This window comes from Papio anubis, chromosome X (assembly GCF_008728515.1).
Source record: "Papio anubis isolate 15944 chromosome X, Panubis1.0, whole genome shotgun sequence".
NCBI lineage: Eukaryota > Metazoa > Chordata > Mammalia > Primates > Cercopithecidae > Papio > Papio anubis.
The window spans coordinates 75,280,923-75,292,880 of NC_044996.1; the positions used below are offsets into that span (position 1 = coordinate 75,280,923).

The following is an 11,958-nucleotide window of genomic DNA, read 5'->3' on the forward strand; positions in this document are numbered from 1 at the left end:
ATTGTCCTGGAAAAACCTGGATACTTTTCTTTTGCATTTCCTCCCAAGGGCTAACAGAATGAAAACACCGATTACAAGTTTTGAAAATTTTCTTATTGCCAACAGTACCTGTCCTTCACTTATGTGCCCTGTGAATACAGGCAACATTTGGGACACTTTCAATAGTTTGTGTTTTTGAATGTGGATAATTTCCTGGAAGAAGATTTATTAAGAAAATAAGAAAAATGTAGAAATAAAAATTTCACTTTCTTATTTTCCTATAGGTGAGTAGCAAAAGCAAAAGCAAAGCAAAACCAAAACCAAATCTCTTTTCCTTAATAGTTCAGAAAGGATATGCCATCCAATAGTCTCTTATTAGGTCCTTAAAGCTACAAAAAGCATTGTGATCAGAAATTTGAAATATGATGCTAATGGTATGCTTCAAGGCCTTTCAGGGAAAAGCATAAAGCCTCCTGAGTTCCAGGCAACTTTACCCTCTAACACAAACCACATAACACATGGTGAAAGACAGAGGTCTTCCTGCTGTCTACTTCTTTTGCAAACAGAGCTCAGAGCTGCTACAAACGAGGCCCAGAAAAGAAGTATGAGGAGGAGGGCACAAGAAAGTGACCACGGCTCCTCAAAGACCTCTGAATGTTATAAGGTTAGAGTAAAAACATTTCTCTATTGAGAAAACAACAGGTTTGCCTACCTGTTCTTGAAGGAACAAGTCATTGGCAATATGCACTATCTTTTCCACAGCAATGATGCTTCCGATGCTATGAATTTCAATATCTGCCAGCATGGTAAGGACAAGGATGGCTTCAACCAACAGCTGGCGGTACTCTGGCTGAGGTACACGATTCAGGACAGACTCCACATGAACAGAGAATTTAATCTCACCTGGAGTCATCTGTGATAGAGAAAAAGAAAATCACTTCCTAAGAGTCCATCATCCAGGAGACATCAATTACCTGCTCTGAAAGGCAGTAAAAACACTGTAGCCATGAGCATCGATTCAGCCCCCTTCAAAATAACTGAATAAGTAAACTGGTTCAATCTTTTTGGAAGGCAATCTGGCAATGCATAACAAGAGCCATGAGTGTCCATGCCCTCTAACCCATAATCCTATTTCTGAGAGTTCATCCTAAGATAGTAATTCAAAAGAGGAATGAAAGCTCCATATAGAAAAGTACTTATAGTAGCTTTAGTCACAAGTGTAAAACTAGAGGTAACCTAAACATGGGAATGGCATATCATGGCATAGCAACTTCATGCGTTTTTACATGACTGTTTATTAAAATCTGATGACTGTAAATAAAGGAAAAACTTGGGTAAAACTTAAAATTGTATGTATAATACATAAAAATTGGAATTATGTAAAACATCGTATACTATTAGATTAAAAAGGGCATTAAGAAATGTAAAGTTATTTGGGGGTGAAGGGGATTGAGAAGTATGTTTTGATAAACTTGTGTTGAGCATATCCTCTAGGGAGGCAATGTAGATTTGTGGTATAAAGACTTGGGTTCAAGTCTTATCTTTGTTAGTTACTAGTTATACAACCTTAGACAATTAATCTCTAAATTTGTTTCCTTATCCATAAATTAGGAATCATAATTCCTTCTTTGCCTATTTTACATAATGGTGTTTAAGACCAAATTTAAAAATGTAAAAATAATGTTTGGAGACTCTTAAAGGTACTATTCAGGTATGTATTATTAATTATATGAACATTTCACTCTTGCTTAAATGTAGAGAAAAGACAAATGGGGGACATGGCATTCTTGATTAGAGAAAAGGCCTGTAAGCAATAGTGAAGCCCTGAAGCATAGCATTAGCTTTCTGTACCTTTCCCCCAAGATCCTATCTGCAACAACCCCAGCATTTTTGAGAACTTTCTACTATTGAATCTTACTACTTCTATCATGCTAACACTAGCTCCTTTGTTGAATCTGTGTAAAAGCTAGTTTTTATAATTTTGGACAAAAAGGAAAATATAAAAGCATCTGATAATCTGTGTTTGTGGTTCATGGTAATGTTTTTCAACCATGGTTATATATCAGAATCATTCTACAGATTAAAAAAATACAGATGCTATGCTCACGTCCCATCCCTGGAGATTCTAATCCACTAAATTGGAAATTGGAACCCAGGTTACCCCAACATATAGTTGTAGCTAACAACCACTGGTTTATGTTCTAATGGTCTACAAACATCCTACTAGAGAAAGGTGGCAATGTGAAGGACGGGGCACATGAGAAGTCATGCATTGTTAGATTTCTATCCCTCTGCCTTATGTAACCCTCACAACACTCACATAAGCCAGCCTAACTTAAACAACCATTAAAAGAATTTGTCTTCATATAAAGTAATCCATAATTATTCTATAATATTATCTTTCAATTAAAAAATTCTCTTTTCTTCAAATGCATTTCATGTTCAGTTGATTTATAAAAGCATAGATCTGTCACTTTGAAAAGTAAGTGATCACTGGGATACTTTAGCCAGAAAAGTTATCAGTCACATAAATGTGCATGACAGAGACTCTTACCTCTCTAGTGGTAGAAGAAGGAAGGACAAACCCTTCCACAGAAAGTCCGTGACACTGCAAAACAGAAAATAAACCATGTCACCAAAAACCATATCATCAAGGATAGACTAACAACATGGAGGCTGTAAGGAGACACTGTATTTCTAAGTGTGCTTCATGTGGTATATGCTGAGTAATCACAGGCCAGCAAAGGGCTCTGCAGTCCAAGCACCCTTGACATGGGTTGTGATTCCTAAGTGCCGAGATGCAGGATTGGACTATAGGAGACCTAAGGTTCATCCTCCACTTAGGGAAATGGAATGGGTAGGAAAGTTCCATCTTTTGGGATAGACTAGTCCCAAATATTCAGAGACTATGTAGAAAGATATCATACTCGGTCCCAGGACCATCACAACCAGGCCTTTGAAAAAATTTTTAGGCCATAGGAAAAAACTCAAGACATGCATTTATTTATTTACTTATTTTTTAGTGAGCAGAAGTTTTTTTTTTTAATCCTTGTATTTTTTTTTTATTATTATACTTTAAGTTCTAGGGTACATGTGCACAACACACAGGTTGGTTACATATGTATACATGTGCCATTTTGGTGTGCTGCACCCGTTAACTCGTCATTTACATTAGGTATAGCTCATAAGGCTCTCCCTCCCCCCTCTCCCCACCCCACGACAGGTCCTAGCGTGTGATGTTCCCCACCCTGTGTCTAAGTGTTCTCATTGTTCAATTCCCACCTATGAGTGAGAACATGTGGTGTTTGGTTTTCTGTCCTTGCGATAGGGTTTGGTGAGCAAAAATTTTATTTACACGTTGCATCCATAAGCAGATATATGTATTCTTGTACAATTAATTTCGAAAAATGTGTAAGAAATTACTATAATTTGTTAATAAACCAAAACACATATTAAAATCAAGGGATTTTAGGTAATTCATTTTGTGGTGTTCTCAGTACAAATGGTACACACCTGACTTGAAACATACAAAAAGTATAAACTACAGCAGTCCAAAATGCAAGTATTAATTTCATGGCACTCCGACAGCTATGAAATTTGTTTAACCCAACATGTATGCTTATCACAACATTCTATAAGAATTTTTCATCTGTGAATGTAGAGTTTGGATCACTTTTCAGAAATGGCAAGTACGCATTTTGCCATGTTATGATTAATAAAAAGGATGTTTATTAAAAACCTTGGGTCTCCATTCCAAGATGGCCAAATAGGAACAGCTCTGGTCTGCAGCTCCCAGCGTGATCAACACAGAAGATGGGTGATTTCTGCATTTCCAACTGAGGTATCTGGTTCATCTCATTGGGACTGGTTGGACATTGGGTGCAGTCCACAGAGGGAGTGCCAAAACAGGGTGGGGCATCGCCTCACCCGGGAAGCACAAGGGGTTGTGGGATTTCCCTTTCCTAGCCAAGGGAAGCCGTGACAGACTGTACCTGGAAAAATCGAGATATTCCCACCCAAATACTGTGCTTTTCCAATGGTCTTAGCAAATGGCACACCAGGAGATTATATCCCGTGCCTGGTTCGGCAGGTCTCATGCCCACCGAGCCTTGCTCACGGCTATCCCGGCAGTCTGAGATCGAACTGTAAGGCGGCAGCCTGGCTGGGGAAGGGGCGTCCACCATTGCTGAGGCGTGAGTAGGTAAACGAAGCTGCCAGAGAAGCTGGAACTGGGTGGAGCCCACCTCAGCTCAGCAAGGCCTGTTGCCTCTGTACATTCCACCTCCTGGGGCAGGGCATAGCTGAACAAAAGGCAGCAGACAGCTTCTGCAGACTTGAAAGTCCCCGTCTGACAGCTCTCAAGAGAGCGGTGGTTCTCCCAGCATGGTGTTTGAGCTCTGAGAAAGGACAGACTGCCTCCTCAAGTGGGTCCCTGACCCTCCCAGGTAGCCTAACTGGGAGACATCTCCTAGTAGGGGGTTGAATGACACCTGATATAGGCAGGTGCGCCTGAGACGAAGCTTCCAGAGGAAGGATCAGGCAGCAGTATTTGCTGCTCTGCAGCCTCTGCTGATGATAACCAGCCAAACAGGGTCTGGAGTGGACCTCCTGCAAACTCCAACAGACCTGCAGCTGAGGGACCTGACTGTTAGAAGGAAAACTAACAAACAGAAAGGAATAGCATCAACATCAACAGAAAGGACATCCACAACAAAACTCCATCTGTAGGTCACCAACATCAAAGACCAAAAGGTAGATAAAACCACAAAGATGGGGAGAAACCAGAGCAGAAAAGCTGAAAATTCTAAAAACCAGAGCGCTTCTTCTCCTCCAAAGGATTGCAGCTCCTCGCCAGCAACGGAACAAAGATGGATGGAGAATGACTCTGAAGAGCTGACAGAAGTAGGCTTCAGTACCTGAAAGTGACAGGGAGAATGGAACCAAGTTGGAAAACACTCTTAAGGATATTATCCAGGAGAACTTCCCCAACCTAGCAAGGCAGGCCAACATTCAAATTCAGGAAATACAGAGAACACCAGAAAGATACTTCTCAAAAAGAGCAACACCAAGACACATAATTGTCAGATTCACCAAGGTTGAAACGAAGGAAAAAATGTTAAGGGCAGCCAGAGAGAAAGGTTGGGTTACCCACAAAGGGAAGCCCACCAGACTAACAGCGGATGTCTCAGCAGAAACTCTACTAGTGAGAAGAGAGTGGGGGCCAATATTCAACATTCTTAAAGAAAATAAATTTCAACCCAGAATTTCATATCCAGCCAAACTAAGCTTCATAAGTGAAGGAGAAATAAAATCCTTTACAGACAAACAAATGCGGACAGATTTTGTCACCACCAGGCCTGCCTTACAAGAGCTCCTGAAGAAAGCAATAAACATGGAAAGGAACAACCAGTACCAGTCACTGCAAAAATATGCCAAATTGTAAAGACTATCAATGCTAGGAAGAAACGGCATCAACTAACAAGCAAAATAGCTAGCTAACATCATAATGACAGGATCAAATTCACACATAACAATATTAACCTTAATGTAAATGGGCTAAATGCTCCAATTAAAAGACACAGACTGGCAAATGGGATAAAGAGTCAAGACCCATCAGTGTGCTGTATTCAGGAGACCCATCTCACGTGCAGGGACACACATAGGCTCAAAATAAAGGGATGGAAAAAGATCTGTCAAGCAAACGGAAAGCAAAAAAAAAAGCAGGGGTTGCAATCCTAGTCTCTGATGAAACGGACTTTAAACCACCAAAGATCAAAAGAGACAAAGAAGGCCATTGCATAATGGTAAAGGGATCAATTCAACAAGAAGAGCTAACTATCCTTAATATATATGCACCCAATACAGGAGCACCCAGATTCATAAAGCAAGTCCTTAGAGACCTACAAAGAGACTCAGACTCCCACACAATAATGGGAGACTTTAACATCCCACTGTCAATATTAGACACATCAATGAGACAGAAGGTTAACAAGGATATCCAGGACTTAAACTCAGCTCTGTACCAAGCAGACCTAATAGACATCTACAGAACTCTCCACCCTAAACCAACAGAATATACATTCTTCTCAGCACCACATCACACTTATTCCAAAACTGACCACATAGTTGGAAGTAAAGCACTTCTCAGCAAATGTAAAAGAACAGAAATCACAACAAACTCTCTCTCAGAACACAGTGCAATCAAATTAGAACTCAGGATTAAGAAACTCAGTCAAAATGGCACAAATACATGGAAACTGAACAACCTGCTCCTGAATGACTACTAGGTAAATAACAAAATAAAGGCAGAAAGAAAGATGCTGTTTGGAACCAATGGGAACAAAGACACAAAGTACCAGAATCTCTGGGACACACTTAAAGCAGTGTGTAGAGGGAAATTTATAGCACTAAATGCCCACAAGAGAAAGCAGGAAAGATGTAAAATTGACACTGAAACATCACAATTAAAAGAACTAGAGAAGCAAGAGCAAACACATTCAAAAGCTAGCAGAAGACAAAAAATAACTAAGATCAAAGCAGAACTGAAGGAGATAGAGACACAAAAAACCCTTCAAAAGATCAACTAATCCAACAGTTGTTTTTTTGCAAAGATCAACAAAATTGATAGACCACTACCAAGACTAATAAAGAAGAAAAGAGAGAAGAATCAAATAGACACAATAAAAAATGATAAAGGAGATATCACCACCAATCCCACAGAAATACAAAATACCATCAGAGAATACTACGAACATCTCTGTGCAAATAAAGTAGAAAATCTAGAAGAAATGGATAAATTCCTGGACATATACACCCTCCCAAGACGAAACCAGGAAGAAATTGAATCTCTGAATAGACCAATAACAGGCTCTGAAATTGAGGCAATAATTAATAGCCTGCCAACCAAAAAAAAGTCCAGGACCAGATGGATTCACAGCCAAATTCTACCAGAGGTATAAAGAGGAGCTGGTACCATTCCTTCTGAAACCATTCCAATCAATAGAAAAAGAGGGAATCCTCCCTAACTCATTTTATGAGGCCAACATCCTCCTGATACCAAAGCCTGGCAGAGACACAACAACAAAAAAAGAATTTTAGACCAATATCCCTGATGAACATCGATGCAAAAATCCTCAATAAAATACTGGCAAACCGAATCCAACAGCACATCGAAAAGTTTATCCACCATGATCAAGTGGGCTTCAACCCTGGGATGCAAGGCTGGTTCAACGTACACAAATCAATAAATGTAATTCAGCATATAAACAGAACCAAAGACAAAAACCACATGATTATCTCAATAGATGCAGAAAAGGCCTTTGACAAAATTCAACAGCCCTTTATGCTAAAAACTCTCAATAAATTCGGTATTGATGGAACGTATCTCAAAATAATAAGAGCTATTTTTGAGAAACCCACAGCCAATATCATACTGAATGGGCAAAAACTGGAAACATTCCCTTTGAAAACTGGCACAAGACTGGGATGCCCTCTCTCACCACTCCTATTCAACATAGTGTTGGAAGTTCTGGCTAGGGCAATCAGGCAAGAGAAAGAAATCAAGGGTATTCAGTTAGGAAAAGAAGAAGTCAAATTGTCTCTGTTTGCAGATGACATGATTGTATATTTAGAAAACCCCATTGTGTCAGCCCAAAATCCCCTTAAGCTGATAAGCAACTTCAGCAAAATCTCAGGATACAAAATCAATGTGCAAAAATCACGAGCATTCCTATACACTAATAATAGACAAACAGAGATCCAAATCATGAGTGAACTCCCATTCTCGATTGCTACAAAGAGAATAAAATACCTAGGAATACAACATAAAAGGGATGTGAAGGACCCTTTCAAGGAGAACTACAAACCACTGCTCAGTGAAATAAAAGAGGACACAAACAAATGGAAGAACATTCCCTGCTCATGGATAGGAAGAATCAATATCATGAAAATGGCCATAGTGCTCAAGATAATTTATAGATTCAATATCATCCCCATCAAGCTACCAATGACTTTCTTCAAAGAACTGGAAAAAACTGCTTTGAAGTTCGTATGGAACCAAAAAAGAGCCCGCATTGCCAAGTCAATCCTAAGAAAAAGAACAAAGCTGGAGGCATCATGCTACCTGACTTCAAACTATACTATAAGGCTACAGTAACCAAAACAGCATGGTACTGGTACCAAAACAGAGATATAGACCTATGGAACAGAACAGAGGTCTCAGAAATAACACCACACACCTATAACCATCTGATCTTTGACAAATCTGACAAAAACAAGAAATGGGGGAAGGATTCCCTATTTAATAAATGGTGCTGAGAAAACTGTCTAGCCATATGTAGAAAGTTGAAACTGGATCCCTTCCTTACATCTTATACAAAAATTCATTCAAGATGGATTAAAGACTTAAATGTTAGACCTAAAACCATAAAAACTCTACAAGAAAACCTAGGCAATACCATTCAGGACATAGGCATGGTCAAGGACTTCATGACTAAAACACCAAAAGCAATGGCAACAAAAGCCAAAATTGACAAATGAGATCTAATTAAACTAAAGAGCTTCTGCACAGCAAAAGAAACTACCATCAGAGTGAACAGGCAACCTACAGAATGGGAGAAAATTTTTGCAATCTACCCATCTGACAAAGGGCTAATATCCAGAATCTACAAAGAACTTAAACAAATTTACAAGAAAAAAAAAAAATCAAAAAGTGGGCAAAGGATATGAACAGACACTTCTCAAAAGAAGACATTTATGCAGCCAACAGACACATGAAAAAAATGCTCATCATCACTGGTCATCAGAGAAATGCAAATCAAAACCACAATCAGATACCATCTCACACCAGTTAGAATGGCGATCATTAAAAAGTCAGGAAACAACTGGTGCTGGAGAGGATGTGGAGAAATAGGAACGCTTTTACACTGTTGGTGGGACAGTAAACTAGTTCAATCATTGTGGAAGACAGTGTGGCGATTCCTTAAGGATCTAGAACTAGAAATACCATTTGACCAGCAATGCCATTACTGGGTATATACCCAAAGTATTATAAATCATGCTACTATAAAGACACATGCACACGTATGTTTACTGTGGCACTATTCACAATAGCAAAGACTTGGAACCAACCCAAATGTCCATCAATGATAGACTGGCTTAAGAAAATGTGGCACATATACACCATGAAATAGTATGCAGCCATAAAAAAAGGATGAGTTCATGTCCTTTGCAGGGACATGGATGAAGCTGGAAACCATCATTCTCAGCAAACTATCACAAGGACAGAAAACCAAACACGACATGTTCTCACTCATAGGTGGGAACTGAACAATGAGAACACTTGGTCACAGGGTAGGGAACATCACACACCAGGGCCTGTCATGGGGTGGGGGTCGGAGGGAGGGATAGCATTGGGAGAAATACCTAATGTAAATGATGGGTTGATGGGTGCAGTGGGCCAGCATAGCACATGTATACCTATGTAACGAGCCTGCACATTGTGCTCGTGTACCCTAGAACTTAAAGTATAGTAATAATAAAAAAATTTTTTAAAAAACCTTTACAGAATTTAAAGAGTATTCACACAAATCAAATTTGTCGTTCCTAGCACACCAATACTTTTAGAATTTTAAAGTCATTTATAGAACTGGCTGTTGTTCCTTATTACAGTATTCAACAAAACTATCTGTCACTGGGTATAACTCTAAGTATCTTTATAACAATGCTTTCAGAAATGCCAATTTTAATTACTGTACATTGCATGTTCTATATGAGAGATATTGGTTTATGAATGATTCAAAATAATATATTTTCATTTAAATTTTAAGTGCTTTTCTCTGAATATGAAGTCTTAATATGAAAATGAAATCAAGACATGCATTTATCAGACATGTATCATTACTACATTTTCTAGTTAAGCATCCCATCCCCCCATAAATACTCTTAGCCTGCTCTTGTTTTTCCATAGTACTTATTGTCTTTTAACATTCTAGATACTTTGCTTATTTACAGTTTATTATTTATAATTTGTTTCTTCCTAGTAGAATATAAGCTCAAGGAGAATGAAGATTATTATCTGTTTTGTTCTTTGCTGTATGAGCACATAGAACATTGCCATAATCCATGCATAACTGAAGAGATAAAATTATATTTATCACCATTGTGCTATAGAAGTTAGCTGCAAAAAAGCAAGTTCTCAGTACTCTTCAAAAGGAAGATTACCAGAGCCCATAGTCTGAGGAATCAACTTTTACCTTTCCAAAAGATCACCTGATTCTGTCCTTGGAAGAATATCAGTGCCCAGAGGGGAAAAAACATAACTCAAGGGTTTGAAGTCCTGGATGAAGTGAACTTCAGGTCCTTCCTTATTAAAGCCAATGATGTAGAAAGTGGCACCTAAGACACTATGAATGAGACCTATGCATGAGCACAATAGTCTACTTGGCCCTCTAAAACTGTCAACACCATAATAGTGTGACATGCCCTTAAATTTCTTTGGCCAAATAGGCCTTCAAAAAAAAAAAAAAAATGTTGGTCACATCAAAGAGTCTCTGAACTATTACCATCATTATGACTTTGTATTTATTTAGTAATTTTCATCCAAGAAAAAATATAGGTAAGAGCTCCTAACACAAACTCCCCAAGTACTGCATTTGTTTTACTCTACTGATACTTGGTTATGAATAGCACGTTGCTACAAATAACATTTACAACCCTCCATAGCTACATAGAAAGTTAGCTCTTTAGTGCCAAATTCATTTGATTAGCAGCAAATGTATCACAATGTCCAACTGTGGCCAAAAGCAAGAAGTGATGATTTTAAAAATCCAATTTAGAAACAAGACTATGGCAACAATAATAGAAAGAGATTAAATTATTAATAATGCCACAATAACAAATCAACTGTTTCATTTTTATGTTTTCTTCTTGGTTTTGTCTATATGAGTTATGACTTTTACATAATTGCAGTGATTATATTACAGTCATGTCATCCCTGCCAAGGAGACTGAGAATTTCAAGTGGGAAAAATGAGACATCAACAATATATTATGCTCACCTTCTGCAAAACTTTCCATACTTTTTGATAAAATCCAACTGGGACTCTATTCAGTGCCCCATCCAGCCTTCTTCGGCGTTGCCATTGACCTTGACGACTATCTTTAGATGACTGCTGATCATATGCACCAGGAAAGGACCCACTACTTGGAGTCATAGAGGTTCCAGGTGACTTGGAAGAGGAGAGGAAAGAACATCAATCAAAAGTTATCTCTGTTTCTATGATAAAGTCGTTGAACTTTAGAGTGAACAATAAACATACTCTGCAGAATTATAAACCAAATATTAAGTGGAGCAGCAAAGATCAAGAGGTTATGGTGAAGCTAGTAGACTTATATGTAGCTAGCAGTGCTGTACGTTGGTACAATCCTTTTTGAAAGCAATCTGGTGATACATGAGAAGAGCCATAAAAATACTGATGATATGGGACGTTCTTAGCTGTCTCTTTACCCGATTATCTCTGTTAAACTTCTAGCTGGTCCTTGGTTTAGTTTGTTGCTCTCATGGGCCATAAGATGAGCCATAATAAATTTAAAATAGAAATCATACAAAGTATGTTCTCTAATCACAACATAATTAGAAGTCAGTAACAGAAAGAAATTAAGGAAATTTACAAATATGTGGAAATTAAACAACACACTTCTAAATAATAAATGCATTAAGAAAAAATCACTAGCAAAATTAAAAATAATGAAATGAACGAAAACAAAAGCACAACATAGCAAAACTTATGGGATGCAGCTAAAACAGCGCTTAATGAACAATTTATGTTATAAATGCCTGTATTAAAGAAAGGATAAATATCTCAAATCAATAAACAAACTTTCCATTTTAAGAAAGAAAAGCAAACTAAATTGAAAGCAAGCAGGGCCGGGCGCGGTGGCTCAAGCCTGTAATCCCAGCACTTTGGGAGGCCGAGACGGG

The 11,958-nt window shown here is 38.3% G+C and overlaps 1 protein-coding gene across 4 annotated transcripts in view; it reads right to left on the minus strand.

Annotated features, from left to right (window-relative positions):
• PHKA1 (phosphorylase kinase regulatory subunit alpha 1) overlaps positions 1-11,958 on the minus strand; it is a 131,437-nt gene that overhangs the window by 2,838 nt on the left and 116,641 nt on the right. For all 4 annotated transcript variants that reach the window (XM_021932565.2, XM_021932563.2, XM_021932566.2 and 1 more), the window contains 3 exons: positions 11,036-11,206; positions 2,534-2,587; positions 692-892 (listed from right to left, as the gene is read on the minus strand). In XM_021932565.2, coding sequence (XP_021788257.1) covers positions 692-892; positions 2,534-2,587; positions 11,036-11,206 — 426 coding nt within the window. The remainder of the gene's footprint in view (positions 1-691; positions 893-2,533; positions 2,588-11,035; positions 11,207-11,958) is intronic.